At 41.6% G+C, this 18,826-nt stretch overlaps 2 protein-coding genes across 2 annotated transcripts in view; both read left to right on the forward strand.

Annotated features, from left to right (window-relative positions):
• LOC131252549 (probable LRR receptor-like serine/threonine-protein kinase At3g47570) overlaps positions 1-18,826 on the forward strand; it is an 89,008-nt gene that overhangs the window by 42,436 nt on the left and 27,746 nt on the right. The window lies entirely within an intron of this gene.
• LOC131252553 (probable LRR receptor-like serine/threonine-protein kinase At3g47570) lies at positions 14,266-17,727 on the forward strand. Its single transcript, XM_058253145.1, has 2 exons — positions 14,266-15,281; positions 17,428-17,727. The coding sequence occupies exons 1-2, from the start codon at positions 14,870-14,872 to the stop codon at positions 17,574-17,576; spliced, it is 561 nt and encodes a 186-aa protein (XP_058109128.1). The 5' UTR covers positions 14,266-14,869; the 3' UTR covers positions 17,577-17,727.

Genomic DNA, 18,826 nt, shown 5'->3' on the forward strand with positions numbered 1-18,826 from the left:
TCTGGACTCCTCACAGAGACTTCTCGAACCCACGAGGAAAGAAAGCAGAAAATAGAAATAAATTCTAATAAATTCGAAATTGATTAATTGATGAATAAAAATGAGTTCACAACCCTTTAAATAGGGGTACCAAGCAATGGGAAAGAAATTAGAATCAAACTACAACTCAAACTCTTAGAATCCATGACTTACTATAAATAGTAAACTTACTATTTATAGACCGTCGTGATGTCTACTAGTGCGCAAGGTTTTCGGCCAAAAATAGTAAGTGTCCTATTTGGCTTCACCAAACCGTTCTCCTAATTATTCTAAGCTCTTTTCACGTTGGGCGCAACTCCTAAAGCCCGACGGATGAAGAGTTATAATCAAACTAAAACTTACTATTTATAGTAAAAACGAAATTAAAACGGGGAAACGACCATCGATCCAGGGGTTTTTCGCAATTTCGGGCTGCGCAACCCAGCATAGCGGGGTTGGTTGGCTTCAGTAGCTCGTTCTACCCCAAAATCATATATTTTACGTCAGATAATTCATTCCGGATTGCAAGATACGCCCGATTTAAAGTTCGATGGTCTGGATCACTTTTGTCATCGACCGGGCCTTTTCTGATCCATCTTGGCCATGTAACTGTCGGCGACCCGCTTTACATCAGATTGTCAATTGGGTAGGCTTGGGATTGAATTTTGTATCTGTTTTTTTTTTTTTTTTTTCCTTTTCTTTTCTTTTAAAAGGGGAATTTTGTCCCTTTTAAAATTGGTTAGATTTCAAAGGCCAGCACACTGGCAATCCCCCACTAACTAATTTAAAACATGTTTAGATACATCGCCTGAAGTGGAGCCTAGCCATAAGCAAACAACCTCATGCACCACAAGCAACCATAATATGTCAAGGGATAACAAGATTCTTCGTGAAACATTCCTTTTACAAGCCATGTAATTGGGGGTTGACAAGAGTCTGCGTAAAACATTACTTTTACAAGCCATATATAGGTCAATTGGTTCTCATCCTTGGACCATGGGTGTTTCTTTCCAAATCCTGGGCAATCAGAGCTGGGGCCCACTAAATGTATATTCAAAATATAATAGAAAGACTTTTCCAACAAGTGCTAAAAAAAAAATACAATTACTAATACGTTTTGACTTGGAGGCATGCTGCTTTTTTCTTTTTCTTTCTGGTCTTTTTTCTTCTTTTTTTTTGCCTTAATTTTATATTTGGATTCCATGGACCACTACCCTTAATTTCCCATCTCTTTCTAACAAACGCCTTTCTTTTGTTTCTCTCTCGCTCTTTAAATAAAAAAGTCAGATTTTATTAGTCACTAAAAGAAACCTGATGCCAAAAGCAGGCCCCCTGTGAGACGGCAACAAGCAAAGTCGAGTGAGAGAAGTGAGCGTGGAATGACCAAAGAAGTCCAGATATTCTTGTGGTCCCTTCATCCAGCTCTTCGTGACCTTATAATCAGTGATCGTAGGGCCCAACGTGATGTATGTGTCTTAGGTGCATGTACATCCGTTGAAGTAATCCAAATCTCAAGCAGACCCCACCACAGGAAACAACGGTGACCAACCATTAAAAACTTCTCATGAACGACAAAAGTTTTGGACCAAGCTGATGATTTGCGTAGTCACTTCATCCAGGTCTTTGTCGCTTTATCACCACGTCCGATGGCAAATAAACATTCCGACTGCCCTAAAAAAGTTTTTTTTTTTTTTTTTTTTTTTCATTTTATAGTGTGCCCTCAATCACTACTATTTCTTGTAAGTATGGTTTACATGAAATTTGGATCTATTTCATTGTTTCGAACATCTGTGCAAAATAAGTTGTCAAAATGAAAGGGCGGCATTCATATATAGTACTGGGCTCGCAGAAGCCCTTGGATTGCACTTTCTGTAGTAATGATTCGGTGGGTGGATCCCTGATAGTGGGGTCCACTGTGATGTATGTGCTCTATATCTATGCTGTTAATTCATTTTGACAGTTTATTTCAGGGGGAGAGTGCTAAAAATGAAGCATATTCAAATGTTAAGTGGAACTCACTAGAGGTGTGCAAGATGGACCCGATCCGGCAGATCAGACCCGATTCGCCCCGATTCAAACAGAACCGATGGCCTAGATTGGTCAGTTCGGGTGAGATCGGGTAGATCTGAATGGTATTCGGATCAGATTCGGGTAAGTAGCAAATCCGACCGATCCGATCCGATCCGTTTGGATCCGATTCGATCTGATCCGGACTAATCCGGATGTATGTGTTTTATTCATTCCGTTCATCCATTTTTAAAGTTCATGTTATGGCTTGGTACCCAAAATGAGAGGAATATAAATCTCAGGTGGACCACACCACATGAAAATAATAACGGTTGGATATCCACCATTAAAATCCTCTTGAGACCTACCATACTGTTTATTTGATATCTAGTTTGTTAACTACTTCATACAGTCCCAGATGAAGAGAAAAAACAAAGATCAGCTTGATCCAAAACTTTTATGGCCCTCAAAATATTTTTAATGGTCAACTCCCATTCAACATTGTTTCTTGTAACGTGGTCCACTTGAGACTTGGATATACCTCATTTTTTGACTCATACTGTAAAATGATATGTAAAAATAGATGGACGGCATGGATGAAACAAATATGTCATGGTGGAGCCCACATAGCACTGACCATGTCTCCGTTTCCCTCCCACCATGACTGATGTCTCCGACTACGCTCCGGCTGCCGTAGGAACGTGCCGTGTGAAAGACGAGCAATGATGCTCCTCAAGCTCCGAGTGGTATGAACGGTTCAAAGGATATCAAAGTTACATGAGCCCCACAGTGATGTATTTATTATATTTAAACCGTTCTTATATTTTTAGAGATTATTATAGAGCATCATCCAAAAAATGAATAATATCTAAAAATCATCTAAACCACACCACAAATAGCAATAGAGAATGATTTTCACTGTTAAACAATTGGTATGGTCCACATGATAGTTAAATTTGTCTTATTTTTCATCTCAAGCCTTAAGACGAGGTCGCCAAATGAATGGCCGATTTGGATATAAAACATACCCCATGATGAGACCCGCAATACAGTTACAGAGTTTATGTGGAAAGAACATCAACAACACTTTCTTGCAGTGAATGTTAACACTACATTACGTTTCGGTGAAAGCGTGGATACTGTTTTTGCAGTCATGTGAGGCCTACCTTGATATATATGTTTCATCTAAGCCGTTCATCCATTTCTACATATCATTTTAAGCCTTGAGCACAAAAATATAGTATATTGAAGACTGAAGTGGACCACACCATAGATTAAATTAAAACGATTCGAATTATACCCAACCTAATCCGACTCGGCTTTCCTGACTGAGTCAGACTCGGTTCGGGTCAAGCTAACCCTACTTCGGATCTATCCGAGTCAGGTGACCCGGACTCGGTACTGGATCGGATCAAGTTTGGGTCAGACCAGGGAGATTTCGGATCTGCTCGAGTTAGGCCCGATCCGTTCCGATCCGGACCGATGCCTAGCACTAGAACTCACCACTAGAAATCAACACCGATGGTTGACCATTTAAAACTTTTTGTGAGCCATGAAAGTTTTGGATCAAGCTGATGATTGTGTGGTCCCTTCATCCAGATATTTGCGACCTTACCACCTGGTTGGATGGCAAATAAACATTCCGGTGGACCTCAATAAGCTTTTAATGGTGAATATTGTTTCGCCATTGTTTCTTTTGGTGTGGTCCACCTGAAATTTGGATCTACTTTATTCTTTTGGTCATAACCTAAAACGATCTGTCAAAACAGTTGGATGGCATGGATGTAACGCACATACATCATGGTGGGCCCCACCAAATTTTTTTCATCAAGCTAATTATTTGTGAACCCTCGTAAAGGTTTATTTTATTTTATCCTTTTTTACGGTGGTGGCACTCAATCACTACTACTTATCGTGGTGTGGTCTACTGAAATTTGGATTTGTTTCATTGTCAGATCATCTGGGGTAAAATGAGTTGTCAAAATGAGCAGACTGCTGGAATAGGAGAAACATGCACAACGGTAGGTTCCACATAAGCAGCATCCCTGGATTGCCTGACCATGGGCACTACTATACCATACTATACCATAGTATACTATATATATATATGTGTGTGTGTGTGTGTGTGTGTGGGCCCCACCATGATGTATGTCAAACATCAATACCGTGCATTTGATGAGTCCCCTTTAAATTATGGGATATCCCACAAATCAGCCGTATATGGAACTCAAGTGAGCCATACCATCTAAAATCATGTGAAGACATGCCTAAATATATAAAAGCACTTGGTAAGGCCCACCTGAAATTTTGATGCATCTGAAACTTGGTCTGACCCCTCATCGAAGCGGGACACACATACTGGATGGGCTGGATTTGTGAACCACATCTCGGTGGGCCTAAAAAATGATTATGAATGTTTTAATGGAGGGTAACCCCTCTCAACTTTTGTATGTAGTGTGGCCACACAAGTCACGGATTGACTTGATTTTTAAGCCCTAGGCCTACCATGGAATGGTGCATCTGACTAATGGGGTAGATGTTCTACATACATCATGGTAGGGCCCACACAGCTCGACCTCATGGGGAATTCCCATGAGCTCGACCTTATAGAACCTTTATATATATATATACCGTCCTTCCATTTTGATAGACATGCCCCCAAATTTGAAGTAGATCAGAAGCTCATGCGGATGTGGTGGGGATTGAAAGCTTGTCATTGAAAACTCACCTAAGTCTATGTGACCCTATGAACACGTTGCATGGCAAATAAACATCGTAGGTAGCCCAAGAAAGATTTCAACTGTGAGCGCGTCATTGCCCTCCTCGATGCTTTTTGTGGTGTGGTCCACTTGAGCCTTTGATCTGTCTCATTTTTGAGCTTGCGGCTTAAAATGATATGATAAAATGGACGGATGGTTTGAATATAACACATACATCATGGTAGGGCCCACGAAACTTTGCCACATCAAGTGTGTGACACACCACACATGTCTATTGGGAAAAGTAACGGGTGACTTCTATAGCCTTTCCACATCCTGTCAAAATTCAACGGCCTGTAGAGTAGATGGATTTAGCTGGTGTTACTTTTCTTTTCGCGTTCATGGATCCAGGCTGTGGTAAAGAAAGAGAAATTGAATATTGTAGATGTAACCTTTTACCCAGTTTCTACTCTGAGGAGTCTGAAACTTACCTTCTCAACTTAGACGTTGGATGTACGGACAAGCATTTGATGATCAAAATACTCCTACCTTCTTGTTTGAAGCGGATTGGCTGGGACTTGGATTAGCTACTTACAGGTTGAGTAGCGATACTTACAGGTAGGGCTGTATGCAAACTGGGCTAGCCCGGTTAACTTGCTTGACTTGGCCCGAAAAAGCTCGACTCGGCCTGACTCGGAACTGAGTTTGGGTCAGGACGGGTCATTTTCTTCAGCCCGAAACGGAGTTCGGGCCGAGTTCGGATAGGTCCCAATTCGGCCCAACTCGGTCCAAAACCCGACTCGACCTAGACCGACTCAGTTGAGTGGTGTGTGTGTGTGTGTGTGTGTGTGTGTGTGTGTGTGTGTGTGTGTGTGTACGGAAACGCTCACCTGCGAACCAGTTCGTACGTACTACATACGAACTTTTTTGAGAACCATCATACATGATGTGGGTCCAAAATCTGAACTGTTCATGTGAACCAACACCTCGTGAAACCCCCCGAGACCAAGTTTTACTTTGATCGAAAACTTTAATAGGCCATGAAAAATGAAAACAGTTTCCTCCCTTGATTTACATTTCTCTTTGCTATGGCCCACCAGAATTTTGGATCAAGGTGAAAATTTGTCATAGGAGTTTTCATGGGATTCCGCATCACATGGACCATTCAGATTAGACACCCATGACACGTGTACAAAGGTGCGCACGTGCGTAAGTGCACAAGGGAGCATGACTCTATATATATATATATATATATATTTCAAAACTCTACCCGTCCCTTTCTCCTTTACTCTTCTGAGATAGTTTACCTCCCATCTTTGAAGTAACAGTGACTCATCCACCTCACAGACGTATAACTTGAACGACCTAGATTCTTCCAAATACAAAAGGAATTATAATGTCTTGACAAGTTAGATTTTTTGTGGAGTCTATAGTTCTACTATCTAAACCGTTGATCGAGGGCCCTGTAATGGGACGTAGATTACCTGCCAAAGCCCTTCCCATGAACTTGCTATAAGGTCCGAAACTGGGCCAAACTCGGCCCGAACTTGCCCGATTGCTGACCGGGTCAAGTTCGGGCTGGACATGCTGGCCCGGTGACCGGGCTAGGCCGGGTTCAGGCTGGGTTTGGCTGGTGACTGAGCTGGGCCAGGTTGAGCCCAATTCGACTCAGATCGACTCGTGTACACCCTTACTTACAGGTTGAGTGGCGAGACTAGCTATTGAAGTGACGTCAACAAGTTCCATGGACCCCACCATGATGTATGTTTTGTATCCACACCTTCCATCCATTTGGAGAGATCATTTTAGGGCAATATCTAAAGAATGAGTTAAATCCAAAGCTCCAATGGACCCCAACATAGAAAAAGTGGGACGGTGATGCCCACTATTAAAAACTTCTTAAGGCCACAAAAGTTTTATATCAACCTGATATTTGTGTTTTCCCTTTTTTCATATCTTTTTTAACTTGTGAATAGGTTGGATTTCAAATAAAGATTATGATGGTTCTTATGATAGTTTCAATGGTAGGAATCACTCTTCCCACTGTTTTCTTTGGTGGGGTCTACTACAGATTTTTATTTGCCTCATTCTTTGGTTCATACCCTAAGGGCTTGTTTGGCCGGGTAAATTGGATGGAATTGAATGGGATTGGATGTTGTTAGAGTGGATTGCATGGATTTCAAGGTAAGTTGCGTCAGTGGATTAATCCCTTTCAATCCCTCGAACCAAACACATCCTAGGCAATTTTGAAGGGATTAGGGTGGATTGGATGGGATTTAAAGGTAATGATGGTGATGTCAATGGATTGTCTTAAGATCCATGGGATTGCTATATCCCGGGATCAGGATCCCGTGTCTGTTTGGCACGCCGGGCCAATCCCGAGATCTATCTTCCAATCCATTCCAATCCCTTCCAATCCCATCCAATCTACCAAGCCAAACAGGCCCTAAAATGATATCTAAAAATGGATGAACGGTGTAGATATAACATATACATTATAGTGATGTCACTTCAGTAACCGACTCGCTACTCAACCTGTCAATATCTAATCTGCGTCCAATTGGCTGGTGTGCAAAGACGAGCGTTGACGCCCCACCATGATGTATGTGTTTCATCCATTTTTAAAGATCATTTTATTCTTGATCCCAAAAATTAGAGGTATATAAATCTTAGGTGGTCCACACCACATGAAAACAATAGTGATTGGATATCCACCATTAAAATCTTCTTAAGGCTCACTGTACTGTTTATTTGCTATCCAATTTGTTGATTAGGTCATACAGCCAAGATGATGATTAGGTCATACAGCCCAGATGAAGAGAAAAAACAATAATCAGCTTGATCCAAAGCTTTTATGGCCCTCAAAATGTTTTTAATGGGCTATGCTCATTCAACACTATTTCCTGTAATGTGGTTCACTTGAGATTGGGATATAACTCATTTTTGGTCTCATGCTGTAAAATGATCTATAAAAATAGATGGACAGCATGGATGAAACACATACATCATGCTAGGGCCCACGGAGCACCGACCACCAGCCATTGGCTGGTGTCGGGGAGTAGCCAGTCCGTTCCCCTTTTGAACCGTTCGTACAACTCGGAATTCAAAGACCATCAGCGCTCGTCTTCGCACACCAGCCAATCTGCTTCCGAACGGTTGGTGGGGGTATTTTTGTCCTCTTATGCTCGTCCGTACGTCCAACGTCTAATAAGTTCTGGATTCTTCTGGAAAAGAAACTGGGTCAAAAGTTGCGTCTACAATGGGCAATTTTTCGAGATAAAACAGTGTTCAGTCGTACATGCGCATTCATCGGATGCGGATTAGCTAATGAACCCGACAGTAGCTTGGCTATTGAAGTGACATCACCACGTTCTTTAGGCCCATCATGATCTATGAATTGTATCTACACCATTCAACCACTTGGAGAGATCATTTTAAGTCATGAGCCAAAGAATGAGGCATATCCAAAGCTCAAGTGGATCCCACCACAGAAAACAGTGGGACAGTCGTGCCCACCGTTGAAAATTTCTAGGGCCCACCATGATGTTTATTCGAGATCCAACCTGTTTATAAGCCAAAACAGACATGGAATAAGGAAAAACACAAATTTCAGCTTCATCTAGAAACTTTCGTGGCCAAAGAAGTTTTTAATGGTAAGCATTCAATCCCCACTGTTTTCTGTGGTGGGGTTCATTTGAACTTTGGATCTGACTAATTCTTTGGTTTATGCCCTAAAATGATCTCTCCGAATGGGTGGACAGTGTAGATACAACATATACATCATGGTGGGGCTCAAAGAAAGTGGGACGTCACTTCAGTAGCGAGAATGACACTCCTACTGTCGAGTTCACAGTAGCTAATCCGCGTCCACAAACAGTCGTCGCAAGAAACTCCAATGTTTTGTGTAGGCCACCTACTCCCCGAGTTTCAAGGGACGCGGATTGTATCCTACGCCCGCCCGGACGGTAATCCGTCCGTGCAGGGATATGTGGGGCCCAACGTGATGTAAGTGCCTTATCCCCGCTGTTCATCATTTTTCCTGAATCATTTTTAAGGTATTACCCGAAAAATTGAAATAGTTTCAAAACTCCAATGGACCACACCAAAGGAAGCTGCAGTGATAATGACACTCACCGTTGAAACCTTTCTAAGGTAGAACGTGATGTTTTTTTACCATCCAACCTATTCATAAGGTCATGTAGATATGGATGAAGCCAAAAAACAAATATCATCTTGATCCGAAACTTCTTCAGCTCCCAAGAAGTTTTTAATAGTACGTACCTTCAATCTCCAATTTGTGGTCCACTTAAGAATGTTAGCTGCCTTGTTTACCTTTAAATGATATGAGAAAAACGATGACAGGACGAAATCCGCGTCGTGTTGTAAGTCTTTCCGGACCATTTACAGTCAAAAGAAAAGAAAAGAAAGTTTTTTCGCCTCCTTTCTAAAAGCAGGCTTTCGTTTCTGCGGACGTGAAATGACCGTCCGCTTTTTACATCGCTCTTCACCGCGTGCCTCTTAAACTAGTATCCATATAGAAGCTTGCTGTAGGGAGCCGATTAAGTGAGACATCGGCGTTACCCAATATAGTGTAGCCCTTACCGTGGGGCCCACCTTTATATATATGTATTATGTATCCATGCCCTTCATTCATTTTTCCCCCATCATTTTAAGGCATTACACGAAAAAAGAAACAGATCCAATTATCAGGTGGACTACAGGGTAGAAAACAGTGGTGATTAAATGCCTTACCAAAGCTTTTAGGGCAAGATCCAATTTCGGCAGTTTTTATTTCCATCCAATCTGAAATAAGGGAGGAAAAAAAATAAAATAAACAACCGTCCGTTTTTAAATGCCCTACCATTAGGTGTTTATTTTCTACCTAATGTTTACTTGCCATCCTGATAATGTCACACATACCTGTGGACAATAAAAGTTTTAGATCCAGCTAGTTTAAAATGAATACTAAGATAGTCAGGCCCTTGTGATGTTTAGGAAAAATCCAATCCGTCCACCAGTTTCTTGAAATGATTTTAGTACGTGGGCTCAAAAATGATGAGGATCCAAAACTGAAGTGGGCTATACGGTTAGAAGTAGTGAGTATTGACGGATCAACATTGAGAGACTGGGAGGCCACAGAAGTTTTGGAACAGTCTACTGTTGCAGGGAGCGACCCCTGTTGATGATAGAATTCAATCCAAGGGCGTGGCGTTGGCTTCCAAGTGTCTTTGCTGTCATGGCGAGGGCCTTCTAAGTCAGCATGCGGAGTCCATTCACCACCTTTTCCTCGTTGGCTAGCAGGCGATCTCCATCTGGAACCATTTCGGCAACTTGTTCGGTGTGACCTCGCCTCCTCAGCAAACGGTTCGCAATAGACTATTCCAATGGAGAAGTGCCTCAGCCCCGGGTAGTGCTTCATCCCGTGTTAGAACAATGCTCCCAATTCTGATCCTTTGGGAAATTTGGCGAGCGGGAAACTTTGCTATGTACGAGAACAAACCAATGCATGTCAGGGCCTCTATCGCCCGAATTAATTGGTGGGCTACCCATGTGATTGGAGAGGACAGTGCCTTCACCTCTGACACTAACATTCAGAGGTTACGACTCAGGATAGGTACCGAGAATAGCCAAAGAGGCAAAGCCATCGTTGTCAAGTGGAATAGGCCCCCCCTGGCTAGGTAAAATTAAATGTGGATGGCTCCGCCAGAGGAAACCTCGGAATTTTGGGTGGTGGCAACATATGCAGAAAAGATGATGGCGCTTTCATGTTTGCGTTTGCCACTGGATATGGCATGGGCTCTAATAATCTCGCAGAGCTGCGTGCAATCCACGACGGGATGGTGATTTGCCTCAAGAGAGGATTGAACAAAGTGATTGTTGAATCTGACTCCAAAGTGGTGACCAACCTTCTTCTGGGAAAGTCTGCCACCCCGTGGAGATGGAAACCATGGGCTGCATGGATAAACGGTTTAAAACAGTTGGGCATTTTCACCTTCAATCACATCCTTCGAGAAGGGAACGGCCCCGCCGACAGTATGGCTCGAGCTGGAAGTGGGAATCAGGAGACAGCCTTGTACCTCCATGTGGCATCTCTTCCGAAACATGTTAGAGGTTAGATTTTCCTTAACAAAGTCGGTTTAGGGTCGCTCAGGTCAGAACCGTCCACCCCTTAGGCAGGTTGTGTTCTGTTTTCATTTTGTAAATAGGTGGTCGTGCTGTGACCCCTTATGATAGGTCCCCCAAGTTGATCTTTTTGTTGCTGGGGCTGCCCGAATGTTTTGTACTTTTTGTACAGCCGTTTTGGGTTGTTTTAAATGAAAAAAGTTCCCAAAAAAAAAAAAAACTCACACTAGTAGAAAATACCTTATGAACCGTTTGGTAAACCTTATCAACAATGTGGATGGCATAAAATATATGATGTTGGGCGCGAAAGATTTCAACAGTAGGCATTTGCTGTCCTTTTTTTCTTGCCATGGGACCCACTTGCACTTTGGATCTGCCTCACATTTTGACCCAGGGCAAAAAATGATGCGTCTGAAACTCTTGTGATCAGTCACATGGATAAAAATATTGAGTATTAAACGGCCACCGTTAAAATGATAGTGGTACCATTAAAGTTTTGAATTATGCTACCATTAATGTGTTTTAAAGTCATACAAGTGGGAATGACAATATGAACAATTTGATAAACCGTGTCAACGATTTAGATGGCATATATGCATCATGTTGGACCTCAGAAGGTTTCAATTGAATATATTTTCTACTCCTCTTTTCCCTCTTCTTTGACCCACTCAGATTTCAGATCTGCCTCAATTTTTCGATGACGCCGTAAAATAATCTGGTGAAACTGGTGGACGGTGTGGATTTATCACTAACATCACCAAGGTTGCCCCACCTAGATTGATGGGTTGCATGAAAGGAATTACTGAAAGTGTGCATTAGACTATCAGTTGAGAAATGGATATTACCGTCGATATCAGCGATCAAAATGTATGGAATGTATTCGTAGCTTTGGCTTTCTTGCATTCACAAACTCGATACTGCTAACCTCATTGCTTACCATTACTAAGCTCGGTACTGGAAGGGTCACTACCAAATCCGAATCGGTCATCAACTGCATTTCTCTATAAATAGAGTAGAATGTAGAATCCACTTCATATTTCTCTCATCATCACTTTGGCTTTCCTGCATTCACAAAGTCGATAATGGAGATCCTGCCTATGAGTCTATGGGCATTTTGGTCGTTTCTCCTTCTCTCTTCCATGTACATTCCATGCTTGTTGGGTTCTATAGCTCACTTCTCCAACGAAACGGATCGGATTGCTTTGCTCCATTTCAAGCATCTGATAACCGATGATCCTCTCCAATCCTTGAAATCATGTGATGTAGAACGGGTCGCAGACAGTTACATGGCCAAGATGGATTAGAAAAGGCCCAGTCGACGACAAAAGTGATCCAGACCATCGAACCTTAAATCGGGCGTATCTTGCAATCCGGACTGAGTTATCTAACGTAAAATGTATGATTTTGGGGTAGAACGAGCTACTGAAGCCAACCAACCCTGCTACGCCGGGTTGCGCAGCCCAGAATTGTGAAAAACCCCTGAATTGACGGTCATTTCCCTGTTTTAATTTCGTTTTTACTATCAATAGTAAGTTTTAGTTTGATTATAACTCTTCATCCGTCGGGCTTTAGGAGTTGCGCCCAACGTGAAAAGAGCTTAGGAGAACGGTTTGGTGAAGCCAAATAGGGCACTTACTATTTTTGGCCGAAAACCTTGCTTACTAGTAGACATCACGACCGTCTATAAATAGTAAGTTTACTATTTATAGTAAGTCGTGGATTCTAGGAGTTTGAGTTGTAGTTTGATTTTGATTTCTTTTCCATTGCTTGTTATCCCTATTTAAAGGGTTGTAAACTCATTTTTATTCATCAATTAATCAATTTCGAATTTATTAGAATTTATTTCTATTTTCTGCTTTCTTTCCTCGTGGATTCGAGAAGTCTCTGTGAGGAGTCCAGAGAAGCTCCGTGGATTCGGAGTAGTTATCCTCATCACGTTCATCCCTGCGTCATCATGGAACCATATTCTCCACTTCTACCATTGGCAAGAAATCACATGTGGTGGTCACTGCCATCCTCAAAGGGTCACGGTCTTGAATCTCACTGGCCACAACTTGGTGGGCTACATATCGTCCTACATAGCAAACCTCACCTTCCTCAGGACAATCGATCTCTCAGCAAACGGCCTCCACGGGACGATTCCCGAAGAAATGGGTCGTTTGTTCCGTTTGCAGCATCTGCAACTGGTTAACAACACACTTACAGGAGAAATTCCAACAAATCTGACTCACTGTTCGGAACTCGCATTCCTTCATCTTCGTGGGAACTGGCTCGCTGGAAGGATTCCAACTGAGCTTGGTTCTCTATCCAAGCTCACGAGATTGGACCTTGGTCACGACTATCTTACAGGTAGCATTCCGCCTTCACTTGGAAACCTTTCGTCTCTCACATTCCTTTATCTCACGATAAATAATCTGGAGGGAAGAATCCCAGATGAACTTGGTTGGTTGGTGAGGTTAAGTGTTCTTGCCATTGGTGGAAATAAACTGTCAGGTACGTTTCCGCTCGGCCTATACAATCTCTCCTCTATTAACATTTTGGACGTAGGATGGAACAGATTGCAAGGAAATCTTCCAAGTAACTTAGGCCACGCTCTTCCTAATCTCCAATGGTTTCATGTCGGATCAAACCAATTAACAGGACCCATACCAATTTCATTATCCAATGCTTCAGGACTTGCATCTATTTCACCTGCTGGGAATAGTTTTAGCAGATCCGTGCCCATGAATTTTGGAAGCCTCCAGAATCTCATCTGGCTAAATATGTGGGGCAATGAACTTGGAATTGGGAAAGGTGAAGTTTTCTCAAATATTTGACCAATTGCAGTAGCCTAGAAACATTGGACGTAAGCAGAAATCGTCTCAATGGTGTGTTGCCTGAATCCCTATCTATTCTTTCGACCCAGCTTTGCTTCCTGTCGTCAGGACGTAACAGCATGTTTGGAAGCATCCCATCTGGGATTCAGAATCTTGTCGGCTTAACAACACTGGGAATGGAGTATAACTTTCTAACATGTACTATTTCCCATTGGTGTTGGGAAGCTAAACAAGCTGGGGCGACTTGTCTTTGAGGGAAATAAATTATCAGGGCAAATTCCACCTACATTTGGCAACTTCTCCCAACTGTTCCAACTCAGTTTATCTGGAAACAATCTATCCGGAACCAAACCACCTTCAAGTCTTGGTAATTGCAAAAACTTGCAGTTCATATACCTCAGCTTTAACAACTTCAGAGGTAGCTTACCCAAACAACTTTTCAGCTTTCCATCTCTGATTGAACTCCAAGCTCAAAACAACTTGTTCACCGAAGCCAGTCACTTGAAAGCTCTTCAAAACTTCAATGTTTCGAATAACAGATTGTCAGGCTAAATTCCAAGCTGGCTAGGCAACTGTCTCAGCCTTGAGTATCTCCAGTTGGATGGGAACTTCTTTCAAGGATCAATTCCACCAACATTCAGTAGTCTAAAAGGTCTTCGATACCTGGGTCTTTCACGCAACAACTTATCTGGGAAGATTCCAAGATATCTGGAGAAGTTTGCTCTAGAGTATCTAAATCTATACTTCAATAATTTCGAGGGTGAATTACCAAAACAAGGGGTCTTTGGAAATGCCAGTCGAGTTTCAGTGCTCGGAAATAGTAAGCTTTGTGGGGGTATTCATGAATTACAATATCCTCCATGCTCTAGCCAAGCTTCCAAGAAAAGGGGGATCTCTCTTGCTTCAAAAGTCAAATTCTCAGTAATTGGTGTTGTCCTGTGTCTTATTTCATTATCATGTTTCTTTACCATTCTTTATTGGGTAAGAAAGTCGAGAAGCAAACCTTTTGCTGTGCCTTCTGTGGAGGATCCCTTTCTGAACGTATCTTATGCGGAGCTCTTGAAAGCAACAGATGGGTTCTCTTCTGCCAATTTAGTTGGCACCGGAAGTTTTGGCGTCGTATATAAAGGGATTCTAGATCGTGATGGGACTATGGTAGCAGTGAAAGTCTTCAACCTTCAATGACAAGGAGCTCTGCGGAGCTTCATGGCCGAATGCAATGCCTTGAGAAACATTAGGCATCGGAATCTTGTTAAGATCTTAACTTGTTGCTCGAGCATTGATTTTAAGGGCAATGATTTTAAAGCTCTAGTTTACGAGTACATGCCCAATGGAAGTCTAGAGAAGTGGTTGCATATGAAGGGCCATGACCAGCTGAGAAGGAACTTGAAGTTTACTCAAAGGCTAAACATAGCTATAGATGTGGTTTCTGCACTGGATTATCTACATAATCTTTGTCAAACATCAATCATTCATCAAGATTTAAAGCCAAGCAACATTCTTCTTGATGATGACATGATTGCTCATGTGAGTGATTTTGGGTTATCCAGGTTCTTATCTGAGGTTTCTCAAAGCAGCTCAGTTGGTATGAAGGGATCTATCGGGTACATTGCTCCAGGTAACAATTTCATCTATTTTCTATCATCATCATCATCATCATCATCATCTTTGTTGTTATTGCTGTTGCTCTTATCCTAATCACCATCATCATCATCATTATTATTATTTTCAAGAAAGGTGGGAGCACAATGGCACACCACCTATAACTTTTGTTGATCATAAAAGAGATTTACATAGATTTCGTGCGAGCACCACAAAAAGGGCCATGCCTCGCTTATCATATACCCCAACAAAGAAATATCTACAAAAGTTCATCAAATGCTGCAAAAAAATTAAACTTGCAATGGCTAAAAAAACACAGCCTCAAAACAATACCGGTAGATAACTTCCTTCTAAGCAGAACAGTGTCTGAAACCTGAGAGCACACCCACCACAATTCAAACAGCAGTGCCTCTACAGAGTAATGGCTCCCAATAAACATAAACCAACCCTGAACCACCACACCAAACTCGGAGTAGCTGAGCTTCATAACAGAGCAAGAAAACAGATCATAGAGCTTTCTTGCTTAACAGAAAAGGCGCAAAACACAAGGCTTAAGACCCAAAAATCAAACTGGTTTGTGATTCAGGTGGACCTTACCTAGGGGAACCGTTGGGTAGAGCGATGCAGGCTCTTGGTTTTTTACATGACCCATTTTATGTTTATGTGAAATACACTCCAACAATTTGATGCGGCATCCTGAGTTAGGTTCAGGGCCAAAAGATCCGGCTGCCCTATGATTCAAATGGAGCACAACAAAATATTAAACGAGTGGCAGAGATATATTCACTCTTGAATTTTTATAGAGCCTATTGTGATGATAACATGAAATCCACTCCAACCATTAGACAGCACACTAAAATCTAGGCCGGGGGCCCAAAAATAAGCAATCCATGATTCAGGTGGACCACATGAAGGGAAATAGTTTAGAGCTGAACATTGCCCTTAGTACACAGTTTCCAATCATGTGGTCCACCTGAATCATAGATTGGGTTGATTTTTGGGCCCTGAGCCTAACATAGTATAACACACGTACTAGGGTGGTTGGGTGTGGGCTACAACAGTGGTACAAAAGCAGAGTCAGCTAATCGCCCCCACAGTGGACAATGTCCTGCATAATAAGACCATCTATGCGCAAGCTTTTCACAACTGCCTCTATGCAAACAATTCCAGCTTGTGAGCAGATTATCCCAATTGACAACAACCTCGCTGGGTGATTGGGTTTCACATAAACAGTACTTGCCCTAGAATAGATTCAGACCTGACCTGGGCCTAAATCAAAACGAGGGTCCAAGGACTTGATGACTACACCAACCCGATTTTATTCAAATCAGGGTCCTTAGAGAATGACCCCAAATTGGAAGGACCCACACCCAGCAAGATTCACAAAGATCAGGATATACAAAACGATACTCACTTGCACCCCACATGAATCACACCATGGTAAGGTATGAATAATTCTTTTCTGTTAATGGCTTTAGTTGTGATGTGTTACATTAAAATCATAACAGCAACTCATATGTTCACTTGATGACTGAGGAGCTGATTTCTGTCATTTGAGTAGCAGATACTTTTTCAATATACATATTTATAAGAACTTATAAGTTTATAGCACACCAATTGATGTTAGGAATTCAGATCCTTAGTAAAGGAAAAAGGCAAATTACTTGTTCAAATAGAATATTCTCTCTCTCTCTCTCTCTCTCTCTCTCTCTCTCTCTCTCTCTCTCTCTCTCTCTCTCTCTCTCTGTTTTTTTTTTAACACACACACCCCACATGGGCACTCAAACCCATGACCTCGGTGTTGAAACGCACTCTGTCTACCACCGACTTATGATCACATAGATTCTAATAAAAGTATAAAATACAGAGTATGCGAATGGGTGGAAAACCATCTACACAAGGAGATGTTTACAGCTATGGAATCCTTCTATTGGAGATGATCACTGGGAAGGGGCCAACTGATGACATGTTTAAGGACAATCTAAGCCTTCATCATTTTGCTAAGTTGGCTTTGGCTGAACGAGTAATGGAGATTGTTGATCCACAACTGCTCTTAGAAGAAGTTGAAGTTATTCAAGGCAATGAAAATCACGCCAACACAAGAATCATAATGCGTGACTGCTTGATTTCAATGGTCAAAATTGGTGTGTTGTGCTCTGCAGAATCTCCAAGAAAACGAATGCATATGAGAGATGTTGTTGCTGAAATGCATGCAATCAACGACTTGTATCTTGGGGTCGGGATTCACCGAGACAGACAGGTCAGGTTGCAAATATTAGATGAAGGTTTGTCTTACCTCAATCATTACTAAGTTCTTATTGGAAGTTATGTTGAAAAAGATTTCCAAATAAAAAGAGTTTGTTGAATGCTTCTCTAAACAAGCTCTATATATTTTTAATCTTGTCTTAAGAGTCTACTTGTATTGATATTGAATATATGAGATGTATTTCTCTCTTCTTCTTCTTCTTCTTCTCTTTTTTTGGTGGGGGGCTTGTGTTAGGCAAACGAAGATTGTACCATGAATTTATTAAGAAAAAGACATAATTCTATTATAATAAGAATAACATTGAATTACTAATATGTTTAATCACTATTATATTTTATGCAAAAAATTTCAAAATGACTATACAATCTTAAGGAATCAGTTTAGCATTTGGACTACCAACTTGATATTAGTTACAATGTTAAGGAATTAATTTAGCATTTGGACTACCAACTTGATATTAGTTTTATGAGGTATTCATCCAGTGATTTTGACCATGGATTTGGCAAAAAAGAAAAAGAAAGAAAGAATTTCTATGATCCAATGGTTCTATCCAACTGATGTAATTCTTTTCCCTGACGAGTGTGAATCACTGCTCTGTTTTCAAATATATATTGATGTACAACTAACAAGATGGTTAGAATTATCAAACCCTGGTAGCCTCTAATGTAATGGATGGTACAGATAAAACTGTGAATACCAATAGGTATGGGCTAGGCTGGAACAGGGTTGGGTTAATATAAAATAGGCTAAGCCGGAACAGGATGTGTAAAACTGAATGTGGATGGATCCTCAAGTGGGAATCTTGGTGAGGGTGGATAGGGTGGAATCTGTAGAGATCACAATGGCAAAGTGATCCTTGCCTTTGGTAACTTCTATGGCAGGGTCACTAATACTGTGGCTGGAACACATGCGGTGTTTGATGGCATTATGTATTTCATCGACTTGGGTCTCGGGAACAATTTTATGCAATCTGACTCCAAAATTGTTTTTTCTGCCATATTTAATCCCCATGCACCAGCCCCATGGAAGATTTGGTACCGGGTGGGGGTTATTGCCGGCTTGAGAATTGTTATAAATTTTAGGATTGCCCACACCTTTAGAGAAGGAAATTCATTGGCCGATGGTCTAGGAGAACTTGTGAGTAGTGGAAGGCCTAATCGTTTGTTCTGTAGTTGGGGTGAGCTCCTGTACGATATCCAGGGCTTGGTGGCGATGAATAGTGAAGGTATGGGTAATGCTTAGAAAAGCCGGCTGGTCAATGTGGTAATTAAAGGGCATTGGGTAATCCTTTGTAA

Source organism: Magnolia sinica, chromosome 8 (genome assembly GCF_029962835.1).
Source record: "Magnolia sinica isolate HGM2019 chromosome 8, MsV1, whole genome shotgun sequence".
NCBI lineage: Eukaryota > Viridiplantae > Streptophyta > Magnoliopsida > Magnoliales > Magnoliaceae > Magnolia > Magnolia sinica.